Source organism: Nilaparvata lugens, chromosome 1 (genome assembly GCF_014356525.2).
Source record: "Nilaparvata lugens isolate BPH chromosome 1, ASM1435652v1, whole genome shotgun sequence".
NCBI lineage: Eukaryota > Metazoa > Arthropoda > Insecta > Hemiptera > Delphacidae > Nilaparvata > Nilaparvata lugens.
Window position 1 is genome coordinate 16,444,086 of NC_052504.1, and position 17,577 is coordinate 16,461,662.

The following is a 17,577-nucleotide window of genomic DNA, read 5'->3' on the forward strand; positions in this document are numbered from 1 at the left end:
AAATTCTGTTAGATTAAACATAACATGACAAACAGATGATGTGATCATATGTTTGCCAAGTTCCGTTTAATCTGGTAGATTTCATAAGGACGGCAAAAAAATCAAACGTCCAAAAATCGATGTTTAATTGGCTTATCAGTGGCAGATTTTTCCTAACTCTGATTACTATACTCAGAATTGCATACAGAAATGCATGTCTAATAATAGTCCATTATCTGTGAATTAGCAAGTTTGGACCAATCGAAAATGAATAATGAGCGTACTATCAATGCAACATTGATTGTAATTTTTACGTAAATCAAAAAACATTACGTCAAATTTTATTGAAAATTAATCAATCAAAAACCGACAGACAACAAGTCTGGCAATTATTCACTGATAACAAAATAATAATTGTAGCAATCGAGCATCTAATTAATTAGAAATATCACTAATCGAGAAAATAATTGAAAAGTATCATGTTTGTGTTAACAACAGCCATGCGCAGAGAGAGATGCGCGACAGAGATTTGGCGTGCGGTGGGGAGAAAATGTGTTAAAAGTTCCAGCGAACGCCGGAGACTGAGGCACCGGTCCCAGATCCCAGTTCGCGCTCACTCTCTCCCGCGTTCAACACAGCCCGGCTCAGCTCACCACATCCACTAGCCAAACTACCCCTTTTTTCTAAGGGATGCTACAATAAAAAGCCCTCACAGTTCATCCCCTCTCACTCTAAACTCAACACACATGTGCGGTGGTTTTTCTCTTTAGGGTTCTACTAGTATCCGTCTCGAAAGCCCTTCCCGCAACATGAAACTTTAATAAAAAAACAATCTACGATTGAGACCTTCCGAGTGTTGTTATGTTCAGTTCACACACCACTTCCGAGTAGCATGCACTTCTGACAGCGAAGGTAAAACATACGTTTCTATTTTTTGTATACTGAATTCAATTTGTTCATTGTGTGCATTCAAACTTGACTTTATTACCTACCGAAAATTAGTCTAGAGTTCCACTTCCATTCACAAATGAGAAAAACGCTAAATTATTGTGAAATCACAGTCAAATCAAGATAAGGTAATTATAACTTATTTATTTATGTTACAAACGACACTGATGTAATAACATTGATAGATAAAATACTAAGGTAATACTTGTGCTATTTTTTCTTCCAAATTTCGGTGATGACACAGTCTAAAATAACCTGATAATACAATATCAATTTTTTGACGAAAATGCATCATAATCAATCAATGTCATGGTGATAGTAATAGGTAGATCAATACTAGATGGAATCAGAGTAAAGATACTGTTTAATTTGCCTATTTATTTGTCTCTATTTGGTTCTATCCAATTCTACTCTATTCTATTCTCTGATGGAATGCTCCTGAGTCAATCTCACGGTTCAGGCCCTAAATATCTATCACATTTAATGAGTTTTAAGGAAAATTAGTATAGTTTCAAGATGATCCTATGATTTTTCATATTGGATAGATCTGATGTAGTATGCTTTAAGATTCCTGTATCACGGTGGATGTTATAGTATATTGGAGGGATAGAATAAATATAACAGAGAAAGCAATACCAAGGCATAGTTGACAAGTTAATCGATGAACAGTAATGAAAATGATCTAAGACAAATATTACTTTCTTCTTTGATGAGCACCCATTCAATGAATGAATATTGCTAGAAAATCTCAAATTAAATCAGTTGAATCTTTGAATCAGACCAAGTACCTTCTAGCTAAATATACTTGTTGGGTGTTTAGATAAAGTTTTAATCTAGATAAAACCGTGGACTAGGACATTAATGATTGAAAAAACTCAAACCCACCAAAAATCTAATTCGGCAACTTTTGATCGTGGAAGATCGAAGGCATTTCATTTATTCATCTCATGCATTTCATTTGTTTCAATCGAAGTTAAGGAAGAGAATTACATCTGCAATTCCTTCATCTCCTCGTAATTCATATTTGGACGTTTTTGAACAAATTGATAATAAACTCGTTAAGCTTTTTTTTATTAATGATAAATAGAAAAGGGGGATCTAATCTTGTTTAAACAGTGTTGATGGATTTAGATAGGAAACTGAAATAAACAATGATTTCACATCAATGATTTTTTTCTAGGATGAATGGAAAGGACTCTTTAATCGGCCTAATAAACAATGCATTCATATTAACTTTCCTATTGAGCTATAAGTTGGCGGTCAAACTCATTTGACAGTAAACCACTCTAACTCACTTCTTATTAGGAACCTAAGTGAGAATATCATTTCTTAATGATAAACGAATTGTTCGAGGTCCGAGCTTTTAGGCTAGTTCTCTATATTCACAGGGGAATGTTTTATTTATTCAGTATAGTATAACCCATATTTCTATTTCATTGAAGTAATATTATCATTATCACTTTCCTTTTCATAAATTCTAAGATAAATGTGATACAATTATAAATGATCATACAATATACAATATACCATACAATAATCAATTGTACTTCAATGCAAGCCAAACCTTGGTAGATCTGAATTTCACATTATAATGAAATTAAATAAAAACTGTAAACTTGTGACATTATTTTGAACTAATCAAAGAAAAGTTGAAAATAATTTCTTAAAATAACTCCATAATAATTTCTTAAAAATTAACATTTCTTGAAGGAACGATAGAAATATAGAAGATATCTTAGAATAAATTTCAAAAAAGTGAGAGAAAAAAAAAGATAAAAGTTCTACTCGATTAGATCAGTTGAAGAGAGGAAATTCATAATATGACGTAGTTCTATATCTATATTTTGATTTATATTATAATAAAGGAAATAACTGGCTTATACAGGTGCGGGATAGGAAATTCACGAATGACGCATCATCACGTCTGTATTACTAGACTGATTAACTTGAGATTTTGCATATAGATTTACTGAGGATGGTTATAGGCCTATTTTCAATTCTTCAAGATTTCATCGCGTCAAGTTTTCAGTTTGTCAAGTTTTTAATTAGAGCCTTGCGGAGCACGGGTTACCTGCTAGTATACAATAAACAATACAATGCCACTCTGGAATGATGAATAAACGGGAGTAGGAAATTAAGATTGGAATGAGAGTGAACCAGCGTCAAGATTGTTCAAAAGTATGAATGGAACTGTAGTTTGCAAAATTTGAAAGTTGAGAGGCATGTATTATATTTCGTTGAGTTATCTGTTGATTTTCTCATCATAGTTGTCAACACACAAGGTGAGCTCTGCGCTGAAAGATCTCTCAAGTGTCCAAAAATGAAACCAATGTATCATTGTGAAAAATGTGCTAATATTTATAAGAAGAGGAGATAGAGATACACTGGTATTTTTTCAAATGAAAACAAATAAGTAATTTTCCTTTGATAACATTTCAATCAATGCAGGAAGGTTTTATCATTTGAGTAGTATTTCTATACTTGGAATGTAAAAAAACGGATATGGTAACAATTAATTATTCACAGTTAATCTTCACCATTCACTTCGATTATTGAATTCAAGCGGATTGATAGCCTTTATTAAGGGCGGAGTTAGGACTCCAGGTCCTCTCTGCCACACAACACTTTACAATTCATGAATTTGAACGAATGTAGAGTGGTAAAGTATATTAACATTTATTTCCTCATCTCTCCTTATCTTTATTGATATGAATACCAAATAAAACAAAAAAAGAAATACATAACAAAAGCCTGATACAATTAATTACAATTTGTATTTCCCTATAGGAGACTATCCTTAGTAGGATCACTTTACTGAATAATAAACCGATATAAATTAGAAGCAATTGGCTCTGTCGTTGCGCTGATAAGTTGTCGATAAGTTGGGATAAGAATCTATAACTTTAACATAACCAACGAAATAGAATAGTAAATGAATAAACAGTAATAGAATAGAATGACTTCTCTATTTGATGGAGTGGCGAAGTTTGAACAGTAATGTACACTAGTCTGCTAGTCTCTTTGTGAGGGTGACCACTTGAATAACCAACTCCTCTAAATATCATGTATAATTTGATTATTATTTATGAGTTATCATATATGAGATTGTAATTTATGAGTTTACAGTTCTATGGCTGTAGCCAGTGAGTGGTTCGGAAGCAACTTAAAGCTGTAGATCCACTTATCTCTCATCCAACTCAGTACCCATACACAAGTCTAGAGATAATGTGGAAATAGCCCTCAGGAAGAAAATTAAGGCTGTGCATCAGGTTTTTGGAAACATTTCACTGATGACAGCCTTCAAAGCTCCTCGATGTTGACACCATCAAACCACCGATATAAATTAAATTCCAAGAAAAAACATCCCCCGTCATTCCCACTTAGACAAGTTTAAGCAATCAATGGTATTTTCTTCAAATATACACTTGATAAAGACCTAAATCCACTCCACAATAAAAATTATGCAATTTTTTAGGGTTCAGCTTCTTTCAACGTACTGAGACATTTTATCTTTCACAATATAACAAAAATAATAGGTCTACGAGAACTCCTATTAAAATAAATATATATTTTTTAAAACTAACAAGAATAGAACAGAAGGATTAATTTCACAAACGTTTAGGTGAATAACACGGAAATTATCAGGTAGGAGAAATTCCAAATTGAAATTGATTGCAATATTGAAATAGATTCGTATCTGAACATTACTAATTAGCAAGACGGATAAAATCAATAATGTATAAGCGAGGAGGAGAAGAAGTCAAAAATATAATATTGGGAAATGATTGAAGGCATAATGATCATACAGTATTCATAGGTCGATTCATTGAAGAGAGATTGTTACGGAAATATCACGACATGCGAGATGCAAGTAACGTGGTACCACAAAAAGAATTAAATGAAAGTGATTTGAGTAGTGTGCAGTTCATTATTAGCAATTTCACCTACAATTCATATGCCATTACGTTACGGGAAAGTTGCAGTCACTATTAACGTGATGGTTGAAATGAGACCAAAAATAGGTTAACTCAGCTTGATGGTTATGAAAGTACATGCAGCCCATTCAATACTCATACTTATGGACTAAGCGCTGCATGATCACACGCGGGAAACCACTTGAAAGTTTTTTTTTAACTAGTAATTGAATGACTTCAGATATTATTTTCTATTTAAATCCAATTAGAAGAGACAATAAACTACGTTATTCTACTTAATACAATTTAATTTTATATTATAATAGTATCACTCCTCAAACAGCAAATAATATTTTTTCTTTATTGAGTGTGATGTCCACATGAGCTCTAGGTTTGTGCGTGGGTAATGAGACTGATAATTATTAGTGATGAGTGGAAATTATTAATTTCCTTGAAAATCAATACAATAAAAGTTTTCTCAATTTACATTGTAGAACATAACTAAAGAAATATTGAACAATTTTTGTCTGACAAATTAATAGAGAGAAACTAAGTTTCTGGAGAGACTTCAAGTACTTTTTTATTATTGGAAGAAACCCACTATTTTTCCAAAAACTGATTTTTACAAGAATCAAATTCATCCAATGCGACCTAATAATGAATTCTCCGAGTCGCCTGCATGCATGAGCCAGCATAATAATTTTTATTAGAAATCAGTCGAATGAAGTTGGGATTGCAGTTGCATACGAATTGTTAGTTCCAATCGTAAACTGAGATCTGTTCTGGAGAAGAGGTAATACTCAAAGGAAATGAAGCTTCTCATTTCAATTAGCCCATCTCTTTCCTATCAGATAAAAATACAATCATATCATTTGAGAGGTACTCAACCTACGTCAGTGCAGTATGAAAGATGGATGGCCACCGCTAAAGAAATAGTAATAGCCTAATCTGTGGGCATGAGCATGTCTTTGAGATTTACGAGCTCACTCATTAGGCTACCGCAGTTACAGAACAGATAACCAAAATTATTGTCGAAGATGCGCTCCAACTATCTAAAACCACCTCTGTGGTTTCGGAACATGCGTCTGCCGTAATGGCATTTCCGCCAGCTAATTTCGAAAACTGTGCTTCAGAACAAACAAAATTGGTTAATGCAACTCAATGTATTAGAAACTTCAACTTAGTTGAACCTGACTCTTCCTGCATTGAATAAGGAAAACCGGAGAGTTCCAATCTTGAAGTTATATTTGTGTCAATAATAATAGTAAAGCGTGAATCATGATAATTGTGCACTTTGCCAGCCAGCTATAATTGAATCTTGAACACTAAATGAAAGGCGTACAAAATTTCACTCTTCAATAGCGACGATTCTCGCAACTTCCAACTTGTTCCTTTATTACTTTGTCCTACATATTTTGACCCATAAATCGAACAGAAACTTCGATTTTCATACATGGAATTAATGTTATGAGAAGATTTGAAAGGACAGGTTGCATAGTTGAAAACTAATTACGAATATAACATACAAAGACACTTAATGGAGTGAACAGGCATGAATGGTTTTATTTGAAGCAGGGAAGAGATATTTGATCGTAACGCAAAAGGAGAATTCCATTATTTCAACAGAGGAATTATCATGAATAGATAATTGAGTCATGACTGGTTTTATTTGAAGCAGGTAAGAGAGATTGGATCGTATCGCAGAAGAAGGATCCCTCAATTTTAAGAATGCATAGATTCTCCCAAAACAATATAATGATTGAAAATAGTACAAAATAAATAATTCCATCAGAGACTGTAATTTTAGACGTAACGTATCCACTGATACCAAAATAATAATATTGCCAGAAATCAGAATATCTCTAAACCCACAAGTACAGCACCCAGCTTACAGGACACCAAGGTAAATGCAACGGGGAACGGACGGATTATAAATGAAAAATACATCACTATTTCAAGGTGAAAAAAATGTATTGGCAGAAATAGATTTCTCAGAATATGCTGTTTGACTTACCTATGAACGTACAAAAATAATATTGTTGAGATTGTGTCATTTTTGAAACTGACAATCATGGGGAAATGCTCTGAAGTGAACCTCCAGTCACTCCAATAGTTCCAGTCACTCCAAAAACCATCGACTAGAGGGATTTTCTGCTCTATAGTTTATAAAAATTCGGGCAATGTACGAATGTTTCATTCACCAAAGACTTCAAATACCCTCCAAAAATATTCAAAATTATTACATTGACTGAGCTGTGATAAGCGATAGAGCTGTCTAACATCGTTTATATCGATCATCAACTATTGAAGAGAGTGCAGGCTATCTTCAGAGTCTCCACTTTCCCAGCGTCAAAATCATCTTAACTATCTTATTTACACTAACAAGTCCAATTGCATATTCCAAGAAACTAATTTCTGCCAATAAATTATTTTTTACCTTAAAATATTGTGGTGTCGTTTAAACATTTCCCAAAAAAAATTATTTAGGGATTGTGCACACAGAGAGAGTGGTAAGGCATGTCTAGTTCGCGTTTTATTTGTATGTATTTGACCACCGTCATTTTGTCCATAGAAACGAAGTTCTATAATAGAATAATTAATTAACCTAACTATTTGAATTAAATCTATAGGGTATCAATGATTTTGATCTAATAATTATTCAGATAAATCAGAGTAAGTCTTTGATTCCTATATTTTTGATGTTGATGTTTGTTGGCAGATGCCGTGGCTTTTATGGCTAACGTGGGTTTGTGGGGGCTTCGCAGCTGCGGTGCTAGCAGCTGGAAGGAGTCTGTCGGCAGCTGAGCAGCTTCAGCTGCATTCACTCATCAGTATGGCGTCAAACGCCTCACTCAGGGAGAGGGCAGAACGAGTGCCGCCTCCACCTCCACCGCCCCCGCGCACTTTGCCTCCCCTCTCACTCCGCCCCCGCGCCGCCACCCACTACAAGTTAAACGCCAACAAGGAGGATACATTCCACGACAGCATACCAATTTTACACGAGGACCATCAGATCACCTCTTATCTGCATCACGGTGAATCCAAGAGGTCAGTCACTACTCTAAATAACTCGCTTAGTTAAATAACTCGTTCAGTTTATACGATTGAGTAACTCATTCATTCGTTTATTGATCCAATTATACACAATTCATTAAGGGCCGGTTTCCGAGCTCGGGATATAGCTAAGTCCTAGACTTTAAACAGCTGGAGTCAGAAAATTGGTTTTCCAAAACGGGGCGTAATCGCAGTCATTGTCATAGTCACGTTTGAATTAAATTTCGAAAAACTAGAAAATTGAACAAAAAATAAAATAAAGAGAAAAAAATGTAAAGTTTCAGCTACTTTGAATTATTTAGGAATGTCTGTTTCCAATTATAGAAATGAGAAAATAAAAACTACGACTACTGTTAAAAAAGCTGCGACTACGCCCCGTTTTGGAAGGCCAATTTTCTGACTCCAGCTGTTTAAAGTCTAGGACTTTGCTAAATCCCGAGCTCGGAAACCGGCCCTAAATGTTCTTTACGAAAAAATGCTACATTCATGATAAATTTGGTTCAAATTGTATAAACAAAACAACAAATGTTGTTTCAGACATAGATAACTCCGAAATGGCATCACATTAATATTCTTGGGTCAGCCACTAATTATGCGTTTCACTGTACATATTCGACTGTACAGCAAAGTCAGTGGCACTTGCTTCGACCAAATTGCTATTGTAATTTATTTACGAAAGGAAAAATACTCACAATCAGTGTGAATAATGAAACAAACTGTATAAATAACATATCACATAATACGATTAGTAGCAACAATGGTTTACATTATGTTGTACAGTCGAAAATGTGTCTAGCAAAAAATTACTACAACTTTGATTCGCCCAATATTAACATAAATATCATTGTCTACGACTTCTGTAAGAAGAGAGATTCCAAGGGTTCCACTTCACCAAATATTTAAAATACGCGTATTTTTTACATTGATGGTGAAAGACCATTCTATTAATAGTGTATTTGTTTATGGGGTGAAGAACTAGTGACGAATTGATCAATGCAACTCAATATGGTGCGCTAGTAATTTTTATTCTAATAAATAATAATAATATCGGGTGACCTGGCTGGCTCAGGTCTGGTGTCAGAGTTTTCAGGTCGCAACTGATAATTTCAGGGCCTCTGACATGACCAAACGACTGCTTTTTATTCTAATAGTTTCAAAGACACTCATTATTTAATTAACCATTCCGCTATCAAAGTTCGTCATGAGAAAGTATAAAATATGGCATGATAGACTTGTAAGACAAGGCATGTAAGTATCCATTACAAGCAAATTAGAGGGTGAAAACATTATATTTGTCACATTAGAGGGAGACAAACAACTGACATTGGAGTGCCTGAAAGTGAGGAGTATAACCAAGAGGTTATTGATCAGTCAAGAAATTCTCCTTCACGATTATTTATTGTTATTTGGAAGACTCACGTTCATGTACCGTGTTGCAAGTAATGACACGCAGTTGAAGTGCAATTTAAAGCTGAGAAATGATGACAATTAGCCTATAGTGAATGAAGTGAGTGAATGAATGGTAATGCTTTGCTATTTTGAGCACACAGGTACTGCGACACTTTCAAAAACGTGCTGAAGGCGATCTCATTGGCTGGCAGTAATCATCTAATGGCAAAATGTCTCATATTGAGTTAAGTGCATGCACCCAAAGTCCATACAACTGCACCGTAATACTGCAATAACAATCGGCCAAGCTGTACGTTTATTGAGAGTGCAAAGAATCCTGGCACCAGCTGGAATCTTAATGTTCACTCATACAGGCAGATGATAGATTCGCACACAGCGAATTCCTTTCGCCCTCTCATTAACATTGGTAACTTCGTTACATTACTAACGAATTTTCGATGTATTTTGTGATGATTCTTAACGAATCATAAAATACAACGAAAACTCTTTCATAATTTTACCATCACCAGTGTTTTAATTAATTTTTTCAAGAGAACAATAGCCAATAACAATTAGTCTATACTGAAAATAAATTTTTGACTATATTATATGAGTTTCTTGAATTGTTTAGTCAAAATCAACCTAATATTCTCGCATTTACCCTTTGTCAATCGACGGATAAGATGACTTGACTTTCAGATTTCCTCACCGTTTTCCCATAATGATGGTTGAACGAAGTTCATAGTGGGACACCATTCGATTGAAAATTTGAAAGGAAATATACAGAGTATCGTTAATGAATGTAAATAGTACAAAGTGCTATGGATAGCACTTTTCATTGTGAATTGGTTCATTCCATTCAACGAAGCAAGTACAATAATTATTACCGGTATTCTTGGTATTCAATTTCAGAATAAATACCATACCAGACTGTAATAATATGTGATAGGTAGGGTTCTCCTACTTCAATTGGTTTTCATTATTTTCCTTCGATCTAAGTGAAAAGGTGACTAAAACAATGCTTGAGTAAAAATGTTGAACCAAGTTTCCGTTGCTTGCTTTTGATGGTCAAATAAGTAACACTAATAAAGTAGGAGCAATGGAGCTGGGCCAGGGTATAGGTGCAGAGGGGGGAGGGGCATCGTTGTTCTTCATAGTTGGCTCACGACCCGATAGCAACGACCAACCAAAAAAGAAATATCGAAAAAATTGCCGACCGACATTAAGCCAGAAGGTCCGTTTTGAAAGTGTGATGAAACTGTCGATAGACGGCGAATTCGCCACTCTTTTCGTACTTATTTATCAGCGCTACAATGTACTTTATTGTAACAATTAAACCGCGGCTCTCACCTTTCCTGCGCATGCGTGCGTCAATCGTTTGTCGGAGTAATGTGCTTCGTGGTGGAAATCTTGCGGCGCGCATTTTTCGCTACACGATCGCTGCGCGAATAATAAACGGAGCATGCGCCCGACGATCGTAAAATTCTATTATGCGCCGGCTTCTCCCAAACACAACGTTTTCACCTTACCAACCACATTATAATTTATAATTTCCATCCGCAACTAGCAGAGTGCTAATCTCCTCATTTGAACAGCAACGCTTCCAAGTCGTTTTGGGATGATTTGAACACGAGTACTTCGTCCAGGGAACTCATTCATTCAACCAACTCTTACTCAAAATTCAACTATATTATACTATATCTGTATGCTGTTGACTTTTCGGTACTTTGTTCCACCACAGATAAAGTGATGAAGACAGTTTTTAAATAGCATAGGCTACATTACATTGCAATACCCAAAATCAATAAAAAGTGGTGGTTATTTTCATCAAGTTATACGCAGAACCATCTTCATTTCATCACAACCGCATTGTCCTACACCCACCGGCGTTTTTACCAATTCATCAATAGTTTTATTAAAGTAGTTTCAATGTGTGACCTTGCTGACTAAGGTCTGATGTTGAAGTTTTCAGTTAAATAGTGAAACTGTTCATCCAAAAAAATTAGTTGCTTAAGAAAAGTGGAAAGTATAACCAAACATCGGTCACTATTCATCATGAAAATGAGATATTGAGAATGAAAGAACAGTAATTGACTAGTCCATCCAGTTCATAGGCCTATGAATGATTCAATTAGAGGGAGGTTGAGCAGTAGCCAAAAATGCTGGTCATTTACAAAAGACGAGAAAGATGATTTTTGAATATAGGTGCATCCCCCAATGAAGTTCACAGATTGGACAAGATCGTAGATTTTTAATCAAACAATATTACAAACCCAGGTTGCATTCAGGATGCAAGTTTGCATCTGCAATAAAGGGTTGAGCGTTTCAACCTTATGAACAATTGAAACTGAAAAATTAAAATAAAATTAAACTTTTAATCTTAATGGAATAGTAATTTTGGAAACTGTCCAATATCGTCGCTGTAAGTGCAAAAGGTCGTATGTCAAAATGGTGTACTTTACAGGAGAGCAAAAAACTTCATATTTTTCTCAAATTTTGAAATTTAATAATGTACCATAACTGTTCCTACTCAATTTACAGTAATAATGTCATTTGTTAGGAGATTTTAAAGAATAACTCATTATTTAGATATTTTTCATATACATAAGATGTATTACAACTAGATCTACAGACACTTTTCAACATACGATATTCTACATTAAGACATAGGATGTTTTGCATCATTAAGACATAGGATGATTATATTTTTTAATAATTCGAGCTACTGTTCTGCAATAATAACAATGCACATATCAAAGAAATTCAAGAATTCATAAGTATACCTTGGGAAATGTGTTGCTTTGTCAACTTTGAAGTGAACTGTAATTGGACACGATAGACCTAATTGAGAATGGATAAATAAATCAGCTGAATCAAGTTGCCAACCACCAATCACCAACCAGCCTACCTTGGTGCCAACCACAAATGCCCAGCTGCGAGCTGCCTAAACCCCTTCACCCCCCTGCCATGCCATTCATGACTCCAACTGGCATTCTTCCATCGTTTATCATTCCTCTCATCTCTCACATACATGCCCTAGGTTCATGTTTGACTGATACAAACGTCTCAATAGTACTGCAATAGTTCTCTGCTTACATGATGGCTGTTTGATTAAAATATCGAAGCGGCATCAATTTATTGTTCAGACTGATTGATCGATGGTTTTTCACAGCAGAACACCTCTATTTGCCAATTGGGATGACGAACGACTTTAGTTGAAATCATTGCACTGATCGAATTGTATTGTCATTATTCAAGGGCACCTTCATTCCATCGTGGGACGGAAAACTTTGTTACTTGCTAACGAATCTGAAATTGGAAGACAGAATTACAATTTCCGCGATAAGCGATCAGCTTGTCGGTCGGTCGGTGGTCTATTGTATTCGCCTTTTTAATTCTCAATTATTGCCGGTTTTAATTTAGAATGACTGCGAACGACCAAACCAATGATCAATCATTTCACGGAAGGCAGGGGGCTGTTCGCTGTACAAGTACAACACACCTAGCGGATGTTACTTTGAAGTGGCAATTGCAATGTGAAGTGTTTGATAGGATGGGTTGGACAGCTGGAGGACCGTGGAAAAAAGACAACGAGAACTGAACTGAGTAGAAGAAGGAGAAGAGAAAGAGGAAGGTAATATATTATGTAGAATTATGACAAAGACGAATGGAATAGACAAGAGAAGACTATTTATCCAGCGCTGAATAGTGTGAAGTGAAACTGGAGTCATTTCAGTAGGCTACTCCCGTCTCGTTAAAAATGTATACAAGGACCAAAACATCTGGAGGATAACTTCTCGGAACGTTTCAAAATAAATCACACTATATATTCCTAGTTTATTTAGAGAGTGGTCATCGATATAGGTGTAGAAATAAAAAGAGTTATTGGATGACAGGTTTTTATTCTAATCATGTATTTGATTTGTGCATTGGTTAATGTAAATGAATAAATAGCCTAATTATAATTTGGAGCATTCAAAAACTTGATTTTAAGTACTTAACTCGATTTTACGCCTGCCACTAAACTACAAAACTTGAGACTCCTCAATATTGATCCTTTACTTTCAATTTGGATTTCATCTAAGAGTTGTCATACATGACATTGGAGTGGCCCATGCATTATTTTTAAATATTATACAAAGTAGTGAGATACTTTTTCCAAGTGAGGAACAATATTAAAGAGTGAAATAATAAACTGAATGACGTGAATAGCAGTGAGCAAGCGTGAACCGTTCTTGAGCGTGATAATGGTTCAGCCAGGTCAGAGAGAACATTGCATTAATAAAAGCGAGATCATTGCTTTAAATAAATACAAAACTGATCAATAAGTTCATCTTGAACAATAGCAAATAAACACCAACTTGTACACTAGTATCTTACTCCAATCATCTTAGTGGAGCAAACCTGTAAGGTACCGTATAACTGAAACCAATATTTTCAAATCTTAACATTGAACTCGTGATCGAACCGATCAGATCTCCATGTAATAAAGAACTGCCTCGTTCTTTGATCATTGCTAGGCTAGTTAACTTGGTCATTGGGTGATCGAACTCTGTTGCTCTTGGAAACAAATAACTGTAAATAGTTTAGATCAATAATTTGAAATACCAATTAGTCATTCATCAAATATTGAAACAATACAATAATATTAATACATTATTTATTTTAGAGAGTTAGTTAGAAGGTGTAATATAACAACTTTCAAAATTAATGATTTGATTTTATCATTTTATGGAAGAAGTAAATGGTAAGCAAGGAAGAAAGTCGATAGAAAATGTGACATATCGACTCTTGAAAAACTGCCAACCATATTATAGTGATGAGAAGGAAACTAATTATTGTAAATGTATCAACCTGATTGAGACTTGCCAGACCAAAGTCAGGAGAGATCTGTTAGAAGCTCATGAATCTCAATACGATAAATAATTTGTAACAATTAACCCTATTGAAAACAATTATTATGAAACCCCAAATTTATTTTCATCCACTCGAATGAGGATACCAATCCTCGATGTTCAAGAAATAAAAGTGAAAGAAATCATGGAAAACGAGGCTCTCAATAAAAGTGATTTGATATTGTTCTATCAGAAAATATTCAACAAATAGAATGGAAGAAAAATGTTGCGAGAATTTGGTTGAAATTCAAGAGCAGCCTAATCTCGCGTATATGCAAATTGAATAAGAATAATTTATTGTCGACATATAGTGATATATCAAAACGTAAAATACTATCAGAGTTTATTTTAAACCACACAAATAAGTCTGGTAACAAGATTTTAAAACAATAAAGATTCTATACGTATATATAGAAGTGTTCAATGACGAAGTAATCAAGTGAATTTAATTAATTAGTTTAATAGGGCTACTTGAATTATTTAATTGGTATGGAAATTACAAGTACCCCCAAGTAAATTTATAGTTTGAACGTGAATTCGAAGAGACAAGCTAGCCATTTACAACCAATTAAGGATAATGAACAGGAGCAATCATTTACCAAACTAAAACCACGTGAGACGGAGCTTGGATGAAAATGAGAACTTTTTTGGTGTAACACATGCTGTGCTATTTAAACTATTGTTAGCTAGGAATTGGCGCTAGTCGACATGAGCTGGATCAGTGAGATACAATTTGGCACCGGCACCGGCACCGGCACCGGCTCACTACCACAACAACAGCAGCAGCGCCAAAAATAAAAGGAAATTTCAATTTTACACCGGTTAAAGAAGAGTAGAGGAGGAAGCAGATGGCGATTCAACGATCGAACTTTAACGAACGCTATTCAGGCCCGGCCTGTCACGCACGTGTTGCAAATAACGCGCGGCGCGGCGCAGAGTGGCCGACCTCCTAAATAAGAAAGGCCCACTTCCACGCCACAAGTGTTGTGCTTGTGATTCAACTATCACATTCGATACCATGATTATACAATTCGATATAATCATGTATATAACAACATTCTTCTTTGTGTCATCCTTATCAAATTCAGATTTATTCTATTTATGGACATTTAAAGTGTGGGAGCATACATGGAAAACCGCAAAAGTTTGCTGCCTGATCAAGAAAATCATAGAAAAAAGAAATAGACTAATGGATATACTAGAGAATAAGTTAAATGGAGAATATTGGTTGAGATTTATGTGTGGGATTAAAGATTAAAGTGTGGGAGCATACAGGGAAACCCGCAAAAGTTTGCTAACTGATAAAAAAAATAGAAAAAAGAAATATATAAATGAATATTGATACTAGAGAATAGGTTAAATAGAGAATATTGGTTGAAATTTATGTGTGGGATTTAAGATTAAAGTGTGGGAGCATACAGGGAAAACCGCAAAAGTTTGCTACCTGATAAGAAAATAATAGAAAAAAGAAATAGATAAACGAATATTGATGCTAGAGAATAGGTTAAATAGAGAATATTGGTTGAGATTTATCACATTTATTGGACCATGAAAACAATAAAACTTCTAATTTTTTATAAAGATGAACAATATAGATACTTAAATTCAATTCAGAATAAGAAATAACTTGTGTCGAAAAAAATTGCTTTTACTCAACACAATTAATTAATCAATAATGATGAAGATTTTCCGCAAACTCTCTGCCAATTCCATGCAGCCAAAGATTCAAAAACGAGTAGGCTACTGCTAATTGGTATGGATTCTATTGGTATTGGCCTATTGGGCTCATGGATTCTACAGTCTTTATGAAGGCAGATAGTTTAGGCTATAACGTTTCTTTAAAATTAATTGAAATTACTTTCTAGATTATATACAATTTCTAGATATACAGTATCTAGAGGAACTTGTACGGTACAACGCAGATATATTATGAATGTTACGCTTTACATATCTTGAAGATATACACAAAAGGTAATACCTATACCATCCAATTTATTATTATTTATCAATTTATTTATTTTTTTATTTCTCTTCGCTAAATCATTGCAATTTTGATCTAGCTTATGAAAATAATAGAATTTCTGAAACTGACTTGATTGCAATATAGAATCCAATAGAAGATATAAATGAATCTGGAAATCATCTATTACCAGTTCGTATAGTTTCAAAGATTAGGTAGTGATTCTCATTTTGGATATCAGATACAAGGCTCTGAGCTTTATTGCTGGTAAAACCAGGCATTCGCCATTTGTCATTAGCCTAATTCACAACTGTTTTTGTTTTCGCTGGCACTTGCCACCCGAGCACGGGAGCAGGGGAGCAGGGGAGCAGGGCAGTTATTTGAGAAGCGTGCTAATCTCACGTTTAATCTGGCGGAAACCGATCGGTCACTAGTCACTGCGAGACAGCGCGAAAACAGAGTGCAGAGTGGAGACAAGGTGGCATGCAGTCAGATCTAGTCTGGAACCCATTTGTTCTTTTTTTAAGTCGTCGTCTGGAAAGTCCAGACGGATTCGTCGAACAAACTCTATTAGGTCTTTTTATCAGTGGCGTTGAATAACGTTCGTTTAACATATTCGGGTCCGAAGCGCAGCATAGCGCAGCGCAACGAAGGAGAAGTGTTAAATTTGTCACAAATTTGGAGACTGAACGGGCAGCAAGGACAAGGTGCATTGCAGCAGCAGCAGCAGTAGCTGTAGGTTAGGTTAGTGCCTTGCCTTGCGCTCAGACATGCAAAACAGCAGACACAGACAAATGCATGCAGTCTGGTCCTTTTCCGATTCACTTTCGGCCGCCGCTGGTTCCTTCTGCATAAATGCATCCGAATGCTCACTCAAACAAAACATATTTACTGCCAGACTATTTTGATGTCCCACCATCAATATTTCCTGCAACCCATTAGGGATTGGGCTAGCCGACTCTCAATTACTGTACTTTCTAAACAGATTTTCAGCTCAAGTGACGTTCCAAGCTTTACAGAGATGATTGCAATAATTTAATTAGCATATTACTTTGGATTTATTGTGTTTTAGAATTTAATCAGCATCAGGGATCAGGACCATATAATTTCAAATTCATTGTGTTTTAGAAACGCTTGAAGGTGAAACGCTAGCAAATAGACCTACATTAATTAAATTTTACAAAATTGCAGTATAGCCAGAGTTTTCAGTATAATCACAGATGCAACTAACAATTTATTCAAAATTGCCAAAAACTATACACAAAAACGGGCAAGACTTCTCAAGTAAGACTACCGTACTCTCAATGATATTTTGTTTAAATTGTATTTAATTATTATTATTAAACGAAAATCCATATTAAATGCTGTAATTCATCCCGAAGACTTCTGCTACTGCAAATATTGACAACAGGGTAAGCAGCTAGATGGAAATTCGATG

The 17,577-nt window shown here is 35.0% G+C and overlaps 1 protein-coding gene across 2 annotated transcripts in view; it reads left to right on the forward strand.

Annotated features, from left to right (window-relative positions):
- Positions 1-432: 432 nt before the first annotated feature.
- Positions 433-17,577, forward strand: part of LOC111049282 (protein NDNF) — a 46,783-nt gene continuing 29,638 nt past the window's right edge. Inside the window, exons 1-2 of one of the 2 annotated variants that reach the window (XM_039431944.1) lie at positions 433-891; positions 7,561-7,889. In XM_039431944.1, coding sequence (XP_039287878.1) covers positions 7,561-7,889 — 329 coding nt within the window. In that variant the 5' untranslated portion in view covers positions 433-891. The remainder of the gene's footprint in view (positions 892-7,560; positions 7,890-17,577) is intronic. The other variant, XM_039431948.1, reaches the window with a different exon arrangement.